At 39.5% G+C, this 16,076-nt stretch overlaps 1 protein-coding gene and 1 long non-coding RNA gene across 3 annotated transcripts; one reads left to right on the top strand and one right to left on the bottom strand.

The window, feature by feature from the left end:
- The first annotated feature begins 616 nt into the window (after nucleotides 1-616).
- On the top strand, nucleotides 617-5,941 carry LOC131347896 (uncharacterized). Its single transcript, XR_009203847.1, has 3 exons — nucleotides 617-1,438; nucleotides 2,238-2,611; nucleotides 2,724-5,941. It is a non-coding gene; the product is annotated as an uncharacterized LOC131347896 (long non-coding RNA).
- Nucleotides 5,942-6,032: 91 nt separating this feature from the next.
- On the bottom strand, nucleotides 6,033-12,719 carry LOC131347895 (arylamine N-acetyltransferase, pineal gland isozyme NAT-10-like). 2 transcript variants are annotated; one of them, XM_058382354.1, is made up of 3 exons: nucleotides 12,474-12,659; nucleotides 7,963-8,019; nucleotides 6,033-7,554 (listed from the first exon to the last, which is right to left on the bottom strand). In XM_058382354.1, the coding sequence occupies exon 3, from the start codon at nucleotides 7,545-7,547 to the stop codon at nucleotides 6,684-6,686; it is 864 nt and encodes a 287-aa protein (XP_058238337.1). In that variant the 5' UTR covers nucleotides 7,548-7,554; nucleotides 7,963-8,019; nucleotides 12,474-12,659; the 3' UTR covers nucleotides 6,033-6,683. The 2 variants fall into 2 exon arrangements, with proteins under 2 accessions (XP_058238337.1, XP_058238336.1); XM_058382353.1 differs by lacking the exons at nucleotides 6,033-7,554; nucleotides 7,963-8,019 and adding an exon at nucleotides 8,883-11,972 and having other exon boundaries at nucleotides 12,474-12,719.
- Nucleotides 12,720-16,076: the final 3,357 nt, after the last annotated feature.

Raw genomic sequence — 16,076 nt, forward strand, 5'->3', positions numbered from 1 at the left:
TGCTCCTTTACCAAATCTGGGGCTTTGAAAGAAAAAGCTCCGCCCCCTGTTGTAGCCTTTACTACTTGAGGTACTACGAAATAACCTGCACCCTTTGATCGGAGTAGGCGTGACGGATCATAAAAAAACAAAAGATCGCTCAGGCACTGTGGCGCAAGACCATTTAGTGCTTTATAGTTCAGTAATAGTATTTTATAATCAATGCTAAATTTGACTGGGAGCCAGTGTAATGTGGCTGAGATAGAACTCTAGCTGCTGCATTCTGGACTAACTGGAGCTTGTTCATGCTCCTACTGGAACATCCAGACAGAAAGGCATTACAATAATCCAACCTAGAGGTAACAAAAGCATGAACTATTGTTTCTGCATCATGAAGTGACATCATATTTCTTATCTTTGCAATATTTCTGAGATGAAAGAAGGCTACCCTAGATATATTATCTACATGAGCTTCAAATGAAAGACCAATAATCACACTGAGATCTTTTACTGCTAGACAAGATGAAAGAGAAAGACCATCCAGAGTTCCTCTGTAATCAGAAAGCTTACTTCTAGCTGCATGTGGTCCTAGTACAAGCACCTCTGTCTGTCAGAGTTAAGCAGGAGGAAGTTAGTGACCATCCACTCTCTAATGTCCTTTACACATTCTACAATCTTAATAAGCTGGTGTCTCTATTATGACTTGGCTGAAACATATAGCTGTGTGTCATCGGCATAACAGTGGAAGATAATAGCATGTTTACGAACATTTGCTCCAAGTGTCACATCACCTACTAGGGCTGGTCATGAGAGGGAGCCCTTGCCAGAATTCTAATCCACTTCCGTTTCCGCTCAGACATAAAAGGACAATGCACACCTGGTATGACGCGAGGTATTGTCTCTGGTGGACTTACTAAGCATTGTACTCTCTCATTGTGGATTACTTTTGTGGATTACCCGGACCATTTCTCGTTACGAGCCTCTGATATTGCTCATTCCTGTTATTCTGACCCTGGACTGTTTTCTCCTGTGCGACTTTGCCTTTTCCCCTTTGGATTATCTGCCCGTTTGTCTGGTTTCCCGGTTTCGACTTTTCTGCCTGTCTTCTACTACGCCTTTAGCTTACCCCCTTCTTCTCTGCTCATGGATCCGGCCGCTTCCACTTCTGGCGGACAACCGCAACACCAAGGGGTAGCATATATAAGGAGAAAAGCAGAACCTTTTGGAACACCGAACATAACCTTGGTATGCATAGAGAAGTCACCATCTAGATCTACAAACTGATAACGGTCAGTTAAATAAGACCTGAGCCAAGAGAGGGCTGTTCCAGTAACACCAGTATGGAGACACAACCCTGATCAGAAGCCAGTAACAGGTCATTGACCACTTTAACCAGTGCTGTCTCTGTGCTATGATCAGGTCTAAATCCTGACTGACATTTCATGGATGTTATTCCTATGTAAGTATGAACATAACTGCTGTGCTTCAGCCTTTTCTAGGATCTTGGAGATAAAGGGCAGGTTGGATATTGGCCTATAGTTGGACAGCTGACAGGGATCAAGGTCCGTTTTTTAATCAGGGGTTTGATAGCTGCTAGATTAGGCACATAGCCAGCGCTAAGGGAAGAGTTTATAATTTTTAGATGGGGTTCGGTAGCTACTAGTAATATGTGTTTAAGGAAAGACGTGTGTAAAGGATTTAGTATGCAGGTCCATTATTGATATTTCTTTATTATTTTTTACTTTCATGCTACATTACCTCTTGGTGTTATTTGCTCTGAAGAGCCAAACAAAGGGCTGTGTTTAATACAGATTGTTTCACACACAGTCCTTTTCTTTTATTTGCCACATGACACATAATGCGATTACACAGAGATTACATTTTGAAAGTCTTAGTGTATTGCTGTTGAATCTGGATCAAATGATTATTATATAACTCGTCGTCGAATCTGCATAAAATAAGTCACTAACATCTGTAATGTTCAAACAGCGTGCATTAGGTTTGTATTGCATCACTTTTTGTTTGTATTGCACCACAAGATGGTTTGGTGCACGTAGAACCCTAAAAACAATGTTTTTCTTTCAGAAAAGTTTCCAAATAGAATCTAGAATTATCCAACAAACCCTTAAAGAACACTTCTGACGGGTTTTAGGTATTGAGAACAACTTTCTTGTTTACTGGCGTCAGTTTATTATAGATAGTCTCTATCTCACTGTCAGCTACATTTCTCATCTCGAAGATGTCTGTGTTTTCCTCAGGGTTGAAAGTGACTTCACTGTAGGTCCAACCAATCAGAGCTCTGAATCCAGTCGGGGTTTGGAGAGAACAAATGGATTTCTGGGTGAAGAGAGACTCGGGGCTGGTCTGCAGGTACTCGCTTGTGGTCAGAAAATGATCAATCCCGCGTGGCGTTAACACGAAAGAGAATATCGGCTTCACCGGGCGCTTGTTGAAGAGAACGGAACTGGCAAAGGCTTCGTTCTGGGCCAGAGGTTTCCTTCCAGTCTTCTCCAGTGTCCATGTGTCACTGTCGTTCAGCAGGCGGAAGATACCCGGAGGCCGCACCTTGATCTTTCCCTAAGATCATTTCTGATTGTGATTCTGATTAACTGATTGTTTTATTCAACCACCGGTAAAACTAAACACGATGCCACTGTGTTGTAATCCATGGATATCATGCCTACAGTGTACATTGTGATGTCTTATTGCTTATTAATGGTCTATTTTTACTGCTCTTTACCTAGACTACTTGTCTTAAGTTAAACAATGGAGAGAACGGGGAGAACATGCAAACTCCATGCAAAAAGGCCCCCCATCTGTTCGAACCCAGAATTCCAAGACCCAACCCAAGACCTTCTTGCTGTGAGGCAACAGTGCCAACCACTAAGCCACCATGCTGCCCTAACATTCTTTCAATGAACTTTAATTTTGTAAGTTACCTGTATTCTTTTGAGTTATTATTACTTAATCAAAACAACACAAATGAAATATAATAGATTTGAATAAAGTACAATAGAAGATAAGAAGTACTAGTTTAGACAAGCAAGTAAATGGATCCCGTGAACAAAGTTTGGGTTTTATTAACCAGAACATTCAGTAAAATGCTTCAAATTTATATGAGCTCCTCCTGTTCGTCCTTAAAAACTGTGTAGATTTTAAAGTCAGGGTGTTTGCAGGTGGTAACAGGTACACAGCTTTTAATATAAACCAAGCAGATAAGTTAAAAGACAAAAAAGAAGTTACTAAGAAAAAACAGCCAGTGGTCAACAGATTATCAGAGGCAGAGGCACAAACACAGATGAATGAGGAACACCATCAGGGCCAACACTATGAATAAGAGGCTTGTAAACATCAGACAATGATATGACCTGAGCATTTACAGTCAGCAATGTATGACCAGCAGTCTATGGATGTTAGTTTAATGTTAGACTCGATATGATCATAACTCACCGGTTTTCATATCAGAGGACAGATGAGGTGGAGAGTTAGGACACATGGAGAGATGGGATTGAATGGATAGATGGAGGACAATGAAAAATGTTCTTAATATTAAAGTTAATTTTTTTTTGTTTTTGAGATTGTGTGAGAATCTTGCATCCTGTGTACCGAATAAGTAGTGTATCTATTGTGTTATCAATTTCCCCATCCTTTTGGATTACAGAAGTAAGGATTACAGATGGTTATTCCTACCCTGCTATAATACAGTGTAGGATCTCCTTTAGGTTTTTGTGCTGCACAGAAAATTAGCACCAGGAATGTAAATATTTAAATTTGTTCATTAACTAAGGGTGGTTGTTTATGCATGAGAGACAATTATTAAGTAATGATCAACATTTTAATATAAGTACAAATTAATGTTGCTGCTATCTATCTGCAACTAATATTACAAAATAGTGATTCAACACACAGTTGTTGCTTTTTCTATTCTACACCTGCGGTTTGATGGATGTGTCTCTGTGTCTCTCATACGTCCTGTGCAACAAGTCATTTATTTTACATTTTCAGGTACAGCGGTCAGTTTAAAATAAAAGTTTGTTTAACAGTGGAAATTTAGTCTCACATTATTTAAATTTTACAAAACATTAATGGTCAACATTTTGACTTATAAAATATTTCTCTCAAGTCTTGGGGATTGGCCCCTATTAAACAACAAAGAACGTAAGACATGTTTTTATATACATAGTTTAGTAGACTACTATTCATTTTGGCAGTATTAATAATTATTTTCTGGATGTTGTATCATCATAGTCCCTAAATGTATATAAATGCAGGAAATGGGATTCAAATCGAAAATTTTTTCCCCCATCAGGCCTCTTCTTGTTTATGAGGTATCTGTCACCACCGTTGAGAGATCGGAGAGGAAGACTATTTAAGGAAGTGGCTGGGTATCCCAAGAAGCTTCTACTCCATTGGCCTGTACAGCACAGACAGCAAGTTGCAGCTGCCAGTGACATCAGTGCTTAAGGAGTATAAAGCAACAAAGACACTGCAAGCAAGATGATGCTGTGAGACAGCAAGGACGAAAGAGTGCACCAGGCAGGCATTGTGGTCAGGACAGGACGTAAATGGTCTGCCAGCAGAGCATCAACGGAGGCTGAGGATCGACTCCAGCATGCAGATATTGTTGGGACAGTAGCTCAGGGCAGGCTTGGATTAGGTTGCTTCACCAGAACGAGCTGGAAAAAAGCTGACCCAAAGGAACGCCGCAGCATGGTACAGATGGAGGTCCGCAAGGCAGAGGAGGAAACCTGGCATGCCAAGGCTGTTGCGATGAAAAACAGCTGGACAAGGTGGGAGGGTGTACGAGAAAGGGCCCTGATGTGGCAGGACATTTGGGACCATGGAAGGAAAGTTTCTGATGTGTTCTGTTTACGATGTTCTGCCTACTCCATCAAACCTCCATATTTGGGGGATGGTAGAGAGCCCCAGCTGTACATTGTGGAAAACAAGCCAACCTTGAGCAGGTCCTCTCAGCATGCCAGTCAAGTTTGGCAGATGGGAAATTCTGGTGGCGGCATGACAAGATCCTGACCAAGTTGGCAGAGAGTGTGGAACAGGCAAGAAGGAATGTTAAACAACCATTTTATCCAGTTTGTCAGGACAGGAGAAAGCACAGCAGCAGGATGGAGGAGTGGAGGGGTTCTGGCCTCAGCAAAAGACTGGAAAATGCATGCAGACCAGAGGAAGCTGCTAAAATTCCCAGAGGAGATAGCACACTAGCCTCAGACCAGATATTGTCCTGTGGTCTAGAGGCACCAAGCAGGTAGTGCTCATGGAGTTAACAGTACCCTGGGAAGAAAGGATGGAGGAAGCTCATGAGCGCAAGCTTAAGAAATATCCAGGCCTTATGGAGAGCCAGCAAAATGGATGGAAGGCCTGGAATTTACCAGTAGAGGTCGGCTGCAGAGGGTTTGTTGGGCAGTCACTCTGGAGAACCCTTGGGCTGCTGCGGATTGGGGGGATGGCCAAGAAACAGCTGGTAGACAAGGTCACTGAACAGGCAGAAAAAGCATCTCAGTGGATCTGGATACAGCGGGAGGTGCGGTAGAGTTAGATGTTGGTCAGCAGGGGGTAGATCCAGGATGCTGGATCTGCTGTTGAGCCACCCAGAGGTGTCATGGGCTTAAATGGATGAAATACCAAGGACGGGGGGTGCCCATATGATGGCCCATGCTGTAAATACCAACCCTTGTACAGTTGAGAGAAGTAGCGAAATCTTGATTTGGTGCTTGAAAGGAGGAGAGAAGGAGAAGAGAAGTGATGCCACTGTTGGTGCAGGTCCGAGTACCTGTAAAGGTTGGCTAGTATTTTGCATATATATATATATATATATATATGTACATATATATATATAAAACCTTATGTGAACAAACTGTTATATTTAATCACTAAAACTTTTTTTGCAGTAAAATAAATCTAAGGAAGAACTATTTACAGAAAAATCAGAACATTTTTATTGTCATTAAGTATTAATTCAATGTTCAATCCTATCATGAACAACACTGGCTTTTAACGACACGTAAACTGATACATTATTGATATTTCTTTATTTTTAGTTCTACATCCTTTGTTCACAAATTTCCCTTCCTTTGTGCCCCATTACCTCTTTATCAGCCTAGTGTTATTTGCTCTAAAGGGCCAATCACAGCACTGTGCTTTATACAGATTGTTTCACACACAGGCCTTTTCTTTTATTTGCCATATGACACATCATGCGAGAGATTACATTTTGAAAGTCTCAGTGTATTGCTCTTGATCTGGATGAAGTGATTATTATATAACTCGACGTCAAATTTGCATAAAATAAGTCACTAACTTGTGTAATGTTTAAACAGCGTGCGTTAGGTTTGTATTGCGTCACTTTAACCTTCATGCACCGATGTTTTAGGCAGTTTGGTGCACGTAGAACCCTAAAAACAATGTTTTTCTGTCAGAAACGTTTTCAAATAGAATCTATAATTATCCAACAAACACTTCTGACAGGTTTTAGGTACTGAGAAGAAACGAATGAGTTTCCTACCCAGTTTACACACATCTGCTACACAAAGCAAAGGGTTAATTTGATCATTTAGGATTCTTTGCTTGGATTTACAAATAAATTTTTAAATATCAGTTCAACTTGTTTGCCTAAAAAGGTTATGATTTTGTTTGTTGGAGATATCTTTTAAAACTGTGCACATTGTGTAGACACCATATTCTACAGTTTATGAAACTTTCTTGTTTACTGGCATCAGTTTATTAGTTAAAACAATATTAAACTTTTCCTTGAGTATAGTCTCTATCTCACTGTCAGCTACATCTCTCATCTCGAAGATGTCTGTGTTTTCCTCAGGGTTGAAAGTGACTTCACTGTAGGTCCAACCAATCAGAGCTCTGAATCCAGTCGGGGTTTGGAGAGAACAAATGGATTTCTGGGTGAAGAGAGACTCGGGGCTGGTCTGCAGGTACTCGCTTGTGGTCAGAAAATGATCAATCCCGCGTGGCGTTAACACGAAAGAGAATATCGGCTTCGTCAGGCGCTTGTCGACGAGGACGGAATTGGCGAAGGCTTCATTCTGGACCAGCGGCTTCCTTCCAGTCTTCTCCAGCCTCCATGTGTCACCGTCGTTCATCAGACGGAAGATCCCTGGAAGCTGCTCTTGATCTTTCCCTGAGATCATTTCTAACGGATACCAGATCTGATATGACGATCCAAAACTCACATCAGCTATATACGGCTTGCCTTCGATCTCCACCAGGTTAATGAGGTGGGAATCCACGGGGCTGAAGTCATTTAAAATTGTTCTGAATTCTCTAGAGCCCAGCGTGGTGTATTTGTAGCCCATCTCTCTGAGCACCCAGGAGAAGAGCAGGTTGTTTTCACAGCACCATCCTCCACGACGGTTTCTCACAATCTTCTCATAAATGATCTGCAGGTCCACGGTGTTCCACTCTCCACAGTGGATGCTGAAGTTCTCGAAGGGGATGCTCATTACGTGCAGCCTGTGGACGGTGCGGAGCGTGGCCAGGTCGGGTTTCTCGTACACCCCGCTGAACCCGATCCTTCTGAAGTATTCCTGCAGATCCATTATGTTCCTGCAAAAGGAGGAAAGAACAAACTTCTGGCTTATTTTTTTCTGAAAAATCTAGCTTGGCTGAAAAAATCCAGTTTGGGCAGCTGGTAGCCAGTCAGACCTCACTGGATTAAATCAGAAGAATGACCAATTACAATGATAGCCATTTCACTGGTCACTTCAATGTGACAGGATAAATGCAAACCTAAAAACCAGTTGCCTCTAAACAGCATCAGATTGGACCAGTTGGACATTTTTAAATAAACTGGCACCATAGTTGGATCATGTTTGAAGAATTTATCCAATTAAAGCTGCTATCAACCTTAAAGAACTCCTGAACAGAATGTGAACAGGAACAAACTATTTTTCCTACTTTTACATAAAACAGTAGGTGAAATAACAAATAACAAATCCAGCATTTAAACCGTACCTTCACTGCAAACCGTCCACACACTTTCAGAGAGACCGTTCAGGCGGGTGAACACGTCTGAAGACAAAAGAATGAATGAGAACGGTCAGGGATAACCTTTGGACCACTAGATTGTAGAAGATAAGGTTACGTTAACACTTTGTGAGGAAAGAGAGACAGTTATTTCTGTAACTACTTACATCATATCTATCTAATAGATAATATGTTTTTAAATATCTGTATGTTTTGTCTAAGATTTTTCGTTTTGCATGTTTTATTAAATTGTTCTAAAAAAATTAATGATTTTAAGCTAAACGAGATAATGGACTTAAGAACATATACGTTTTCATCCTAAGAGTTAAAAGTAATTCCAGAATAGCTTTGTCATTTTATGGTATAGAATTTAAACCAGTTCAAAAGTCAAAGTCAAAGAAGCTTTATTGTCACTTCAACCATATATAGCTGATGCAGTACACAGTGAAGTGAAACAACGTTCCTCCTAGATCAGAGGTGCTACACAGAACACAGACAACGTACAGAGATTCAGACAAACATAGAGCTATGACATAGAGATAAAACTAAACTATACTTAAGGTGCAATAAAAAAACTAAACTGTACTTAAGGTGCAATAAATAAACTAGACATACAACAGAAGCGCACAGTGGTCAAAAAGTTTAGAGTTTTGGATGAAACCTGTTCAATTAATGTAACCAGTCAATCTGACTAAATATATTAGAACTATAAAAAGTTAAAAATGAAGTACTAGTGTAGACTGTGAACAAGGTTTGGGTTTTTATTAACTAGAAGATCAACTCTATGAACTCTTTTTTCAGTGAAATGTTGTACATTTACTTTAAATGAGCTACTGGTTAGTCCTTAAAAACTGTAGATTTTATAGTCATGGTGTTTTGAGGTGTAACAAATGACTCACGGAGGTGGATGCAGGTGAAAACAGGTACACAGCTTTTAATATAAACCAAGCAGACAGGTTAAAAGACAAAAAAAGAAGTTACAAAGAAAAAACAGCCAGTGGTCAACAGATTATCAGAGGCAGAGGAATAAACACAGATGAATGAGGAACACCATCAGGGCCAAAAGCAGGAAGCAACACTATGAATAAGAGGCTTGTAAACATCAGAAAATGATATGACCTGAGCAAATACTTCACAGTTTGTACAATGAATGAAAGTCCTTTTAAACAGTGTGAGGCTGATTGAACACTCAGTAGCTGGGTGACTGTGAATGTGAGAGTTTGTGGTGAATGTAGTCCTTGGCAGCAATGTTTGTAGGCCGTGGTGCCTGCTGGGAGTTGGAGATCTTGGCTGTAGGTGATGTGACGTGTAGTATGAGATTCAAGTATTCAGTGGTGCTAAAAAGCATTCATGAAGTAAAAGAGAAGTGAAAGAACTAGAGAGAATGACAATTCGTAAGATCCTCCCATGCCCTTATTCCCATCCAAGTTTGGGAAGATATGCAGTTTATGGAGTTCTTGCACCTTGCCAATGTCATCGTGACCCTTGCCAGGATCCGCCAGAGCCATCATTAAAATGATCCGCAAGCCTTTGATGAGCTTGTTTAGCTTGTGGCGGCAGTGTGAGAATGACCAGAGACCCAGGTGATGATCTGGCTGCTACTCCTACCATCATGGTGATAGTGTTTTTTCCAAGAGGGAGGAGCTGGGACAGGAGCTGAATCTAGAATTTGTTGCCCAATCCATCCTGGTCTGCAGTGGAAATGAACTCTGGCTATTCCAAAGGACAGAGGCTACCATGGTGCAAATGGATGTATTTTCACCTCTACCTTGTTGAACTAATTTCAGAGAGCACCACACTGGGACACCGAGAATGACCAATCCACCTCCAACATCCTGGTCCCCAAATCTGGTTCTGTGTGGAACGCAGTGTCTAAAGTTGATGCCACATTCTGACAACCTGCTTGATCGGTTAAACACAGCTTGCTTTTAAACAATACTGGAATTAACAAAAGCAGATTGACTCAAAAGACAAAACTGCCTTTTCCATTCGGTTTAGGTTTCACCAATTCGTCAGCACTCTGTTTGGTTTGTTTGGACTTCCAAGAACATTTCAAGGACTTGTGGAAAGAATCCTCTGCTCACTCGCTGCCTGCTTGGATGACATTGTTGTTTATGCTAATGACTGGCAACAGCATCAAGACAGTCCCAAGATCCTTGAGGCAAGCAGGGCTTCCAAAGATACTGGTCAGAGTACGGTATCTGGGGTTCGACCTCAGCCTACGGGCATAGGTATTGTGGCCAGCCTGTGACTCAAGAGCAAAAAGGAGGTGATGGAGTTCCTGGGGTTGACTGGCCAATTTGTGCCTAATTAGTCTGACATCACCAGCCCTCTATAAAACTAGCGCCAGATCCTGACCCAGTCCAGTGGATGAAGCCAGACCAGATGGTGAGATGATAAGAGAGGAGATGAGTGAGCACTGAGGAGAGCTGAGCTGTGTGTATATGTATGTCTATGTGAGATAGAAACCCTCGGAAGTAATAATAGCTGGGGTGAAAAGCACTTTTGAAGAAGAAGAAAAGTGAAATACACAAATAAAGAGTAATCAATAAGATCCCAAGCCTGCATCCTGTGTCCTTGTTCCTCTCTGAACAGCAAAGAGTGTTGCATAGAGTTCTATAACAAACTTTTTTCAGATCTATGCCACCTTGATATTTTTTCCTGATACATTTCCTGTGGATCCAGTGCACTGGACAGGAAGAGCAATATTACATCACTCTTATGTTTACTAGAAAATGTGGAACATGGGTCATTATCCCTTCATAAGAGGTCATGTTTCATTATTTTTTCTTACAAAGTGATATTTCAGATATTGCTCTATCTATGGAGATTGATTTTAAGGGTTAAGATTTTAATGTGAGTCACGTTTAGATTAGACACATTTTTACGATCTTTTGTACAGATCTGTTATCGCTGAAAGCATAATTACTTCTTACATTTTAGCCTGATTATTCTCTACTGCTGCTCTATCCAAAAATCACCTACAGACATCCATCCCTCAATGAGCTACATCACAAGGCCTGGGATGGTAGAAAATTCATAATGCCTATTAGGGGTTTAAAACTTAAAAGGATTGATAAGTCTAAGCCATGGTCTTTAGATATGTGATATAAACGTCCTACAATTTATATGAAGCTTTGTTGTTTATTGGCGTCAGTTTATTTACTAAAACAATATTAAACTTTTCCTTGAGTATAGTCTCTATTTCACTGTCAGCTACATCTCTCATCTCGATGATGTCCCTGTCTTCCTCAGGCTTAAAACTGACTTCACTGTAGGTCCAACCAATCAGAGCTCTGAATCCAGTGGGGGTCTGGAGAGAACAAATAGATTTCTGGGTGAAGAGAGACTCGGGGCTGGTCTGCAGATACTCAGTTGTGGTCAGAAAATGATCAATCCCGCGTGGTGTTAACACGAATGAGTATATCGTTTTCGTCAGGCGCTTGTCCACGAGGCTGGAACTGGCGAAGGCTTTGTTCTGGATCAGAGGTGTCCTTCCAGTCTTCTCCAGCCTCCAAGTCTCACCGTCGTTCAGCAGGCGGAAGATCCCGGGCGGCTGCTCTTGATCTTTCCCTGGGATCATTTCTAACGGATACCAGATCTGGCACGACACTCCAAAACTCACGTCAGCAATATACGGCATGCCTTCGATCTCCACCAAGTTAATGAGGTGGGAATCCAAAGGGTTAAAGTCGTTTTTGAGAGTGTTGAAGACTTTACACCCCAGCGTGGTGTATTTGTAGCCCATCTCTCTGAGCACCCAGGAGAAGAGCAGGTTGTTTTCAGAGCACCATCCTCCACGACGGTTTCTCACAATCTTCTCATAGACGATCTGCAGGTCCATGGTGTTCCTCTCTCCACAGTGGATGCTGAGGTTCTCGAAGGGGACGCTCATCACGTGCAGCCTGTGGACGGTGCGGAGCGTGGCCAGGTCCGGTTTCTCGTACACCCCGCTGAACCCGATCCTTCTGAAGTATTCCTGCAGATCCATTACGTTCCTGCAAAAGGAGGAAAGAACAAACTCTCGCCTCAAAATGAAGAGAACTATGTGTAAAATGTTAGCAGCTCTTTCACTGTTATTTTGTACCAATGTTAGAAATCACAAGGTGAAAATGATTATAATAATTATTACAGTTATTAATATATTACAGCTCGATTAAAATGAACAGGTTTAACTGAGATCTGAACTCAGAAACACCTCGCCTAACAACTCAGAGGTAAAGTTAAGGACTAGAAAGCTTTATGATTGGAATAAACAGCTAAAATATTATTGTACACATTTTAATACCACCTCTAATACTGAAATATCTCGATAGTGTCCGTGATCATTTGTTTTTAGAGTTAAAGGGTCCCAAAAACATGTAAATAACACACGAAAACGTTTCCATGAAAGTGAAAGTAAACTCAGTGCCGTTACCTTCATTCAATCATGATTAATTACATGATTAAAACAGCACGTAAAATCCATCCAAATAACAAATCCAGAAATTACAACCTACCTTGAAAAAACGACGAATAAACAGAAGTCCGCAGGTCAGGGGGAATATCTTTCAAGCTTATCAGATTAGGAGCAACAATGTAAACTCACGCTTCCGGGTTTAGAATCCGGGTACAAAGGACAGAGTGATAATTATGGTTAAAATAACGGTGATGGCAAAGTAAACTTTCTGAAACAATAAATTAAATTTTTTTAAAAACAAAAAAAAGTTTTTGGAAATCTATTTCCTTATTCGAAGTTTTAAAAGACGTCAGAGCCATCTAATGGTCAAAAGAAGGACGTGCAACCTGTACAATAAAGAAGTACGCTACATATCTATCTATCTTAATGCTTCAGCTTCATACCAAGACATTTGGGACAATTTCATGCTCTTTGTGGGAACAGTTTGGGGATGACCCCTTCGTGTTCCAACATGACTGCACACCATTGACCAAAGCAAGGTCCATAAAGACATGGACACATGTCTTCACAGATTCCTGACCTCAACCCCATAGGGATGAATTAGAGCGGAGACTGTGAGCCAGACGAGTGCCTGACCTCATAAATGTGCTTCTAGAGGAGTTGTGAAAAATTCCCATAAACACACTCCTAATCCTTGTGGAAAGTCTTCCCAGAAGAGTTGAAGCTGTGTAAGTATAAAGGGGGGGGGGCAACTCCATATTACATTCATGTCCATGTAAAGGCAGACGTCCCAGTTTTGTTCTGGCTCCCAGTCTCCACTCTAATTCATCTCAAAGGTGTTCTATGGGGTTGAGGTCTGGACTCTGTGCAGGCCAGTCAAGTTCCTCCACACCAAACTCACTCATCCATGTCTTTATGGACCTTGCTTTGGTCACTGGCGTGCAGTCATGTTGGAACAGGAAGGGGTCATCCCCAAACTGTTCCCACAAAGAGCATGAAATTGTCCAAAATGTCTTGGTATGAAGCTGAAGCATTAAGAGTTCCTTTCACTGGAGCTAAGGGGCCGAGCCCAACCCCTGAAACACAACACCTGAATTCAATGATTTGGAGAGGTGTCCCAAAACTTTTGGCAATATAGTGTATCTAGTAACACTAAACAATGCTGTGAAATAGATTGCACTTATGTATGGAACAAAATTGAGACTGAACAAACACGTATATTTGTTTATGTTTGGTTGCCCCAGCTCTCGTCCCAGAGCAAAGTTAAATAAATATACTTATTTCCACATCCTTTGGTTTGTGTATTTTTGCACACGGCGGGCTGTAGATGTATAATTCATACAGTTTATAGTCAAGAAACATGAAAGGAAATGTTTTAGATTTGAATATAACATTTTAACCTTTTATTTAGCTATTTATTTGTTTACGTTACAAGCTTTAATCTCCTGACCTTATTCTATTGCAGCTTTAAAGAGACTCTTAGGTCCATCCTCTTTTTTTCCCCCATGTTTGCTCTTTGTGGTTCATGGCTCTTCACTGGCATTGACTTCTGGACTGCTTTAGCATAACAAATGATGTTTGTCAACAACCAAATGACCAACTTTAAGCTAATTAACTCAAATTAATTGCATTTGTTTCCAATTGAACGGTACAATTTGTACATTCTAACAACATTACATTACAATATTAAATAAATGAAATAAAAACATGATTAATAAGTGAGACTTTAAGTACATTACTGTAGATTGAAATGTCATTTGTGAGTACTGTGAAACAATGCAAAAGGATGGAGGACAAAGTGATTTATTTATCATTCTTTCATCTTCTCTATAGTTTTATCCTGGACCAAAAGCTTATACAAGGGACATGTGACAGAAATATAGCATGCTTGGCAACCGGGTGTCTATTTAAGATCATTTCTTTATGATTATGTTATAGATGCATAAATAAACAGTGATATTTTGGATATTTAATAAACCAAAAAAACATATGGAAGAGAATAAATATAAACTAGACTCTCAAAAGACTGTCTAAACAAATGTAAATGGCTTATCAATTAGAGCTTTAATTAATTAGTTAAGTGCGTTAAAATAAACACTTGATTATAAACATTTAAAATTAGAAAAGCTGATATCAGATTATTTTTAATGCTTTTGAACAAATATTCTGATTTATACTGATACAACTCATTTTTGGGTGGTATTTATTTATTTATTTATTATTTGTTTGTTTGTTTGTTAAAACAGTAGTATTTTTTGCTTGTTTGTTTATTAAAACATTTTTTGTATATTTATACAAAATAAATAATTTATTTATTTACTTATTCATTTATTTGTTTGTTTGTTTATTAAAACATGATGTCTTTTGCTTGTTTATTTATTAAAACATTTTTTGTATATTAATTCAAGATAAATTGGCAGATGTTAAAGTCAATTTACTGCAAATTAAGGGAAATATTTATTTATTTATTTGTTTGCTTGTTTGTTTATTAAAACATACATTTTTTGCTTGATTGCTTATTAAAACATTTTTTGTACATTAATACAAAATAAACTGGCAGATGGAAGAGTCAATTTACTGCAAATTAAGGGAAATGTTTATTTATTTATTTATTAAAACATTAATTTTTTTGCTTATTTGTTTATTAAAACATTTGTTGTATATTAATACAAAATAAATTAGCAGATGTTAGAGTCAATTGACTTAAAATTAAGGGAAATATCTATCTATTTATTTGTTTGTTTGATTGTTTGTTTATGTAAACACTAATTTAAAACAGAAAACAGAAATTTCCCATGTTTGTGTCTGCACTTGCTTTACTTTGGGATTGGGAGGAGTCTCGGGGACCTTAATTCTCTGTGATTGGATGAAGCAACTCGTCTCATTAATTATTCATGAAGCTTGTTTTATAAAACTGTTAGCTAACCGTCGCGCTTTCCAGAGGTAACATTCTGTTCAAATGATTACTTATTAGCTTTTGTGCTAACTATATCTGCTAACAAACTAAATCTTAGCAAATATATATATATTTTAAAAATTATAAAACGAAAGAGAGGACAATAATCATAAATAATGGTAAATAACGGTCATAGATTTTGGTCGTTACTATGGTAACGCCAGGCACTTGTGGATGACGTCTTTCAGGTAGGAGGTGGTGACGAAAGAAGTACATTATATTTTGCAGTTTGGATCATTTTCTGCTTTTATTAAACTTTTAATTGCTTTATTAGATTATTAAGAATAATGGCTTGTCGTTTATTTCGTGGGAACTACATAATAACTAACTCGCAATAAACCTGCGTATATATTTTATAGAGGCATTTTATTAGGTACACGTTGTGTTTCATTTGTACAGTCAATGCTTGAGGTCAGTTCTGTTGTTATTCACATATATGAGACAGGAACCACCACAGGACCACATATTTGCATGTTAAGATTACAGGGTGAAGAGGTGAAGAAGGTACAGGAGTTTAAGTACTTGGGGTCAACAGTCCAGGGTAATGGAGAGTGTGGGAAAGAGGTAAAGAAATGAGTGCAGGCAGGTTGGAATGGATGGAGAAAGGTGTCGGGAGTTCTGTGTGATAGAAAAATATCAGCGAGAATCAAGGGGACGGTGTACAGGACAGTGGTGAGACCGGCCATGCTGTATGGTTTAGAGGCAGTGTCACTGAGGAAGAGACAGGAGTCAGAGCTGGAGGTAGCA

This window comes from Hemibagrus wyckioides, linkage group LG27 (genome assembly GCF_019097595.1).
Source record: "Hemibagrus wyckioides isolate EC202008001 linkage group LG27, SWU_Hwy_1.0, whole genome shotgun sequence".
In the NCBI taxonomy this organism is placed as follows: domain Eukaryota; kingdom Metazoa; phylum Chordata; class Actinopteri; order Siluriformes; family Bagridae; genus Hemibagrus; species Hemibagrus wyckioides.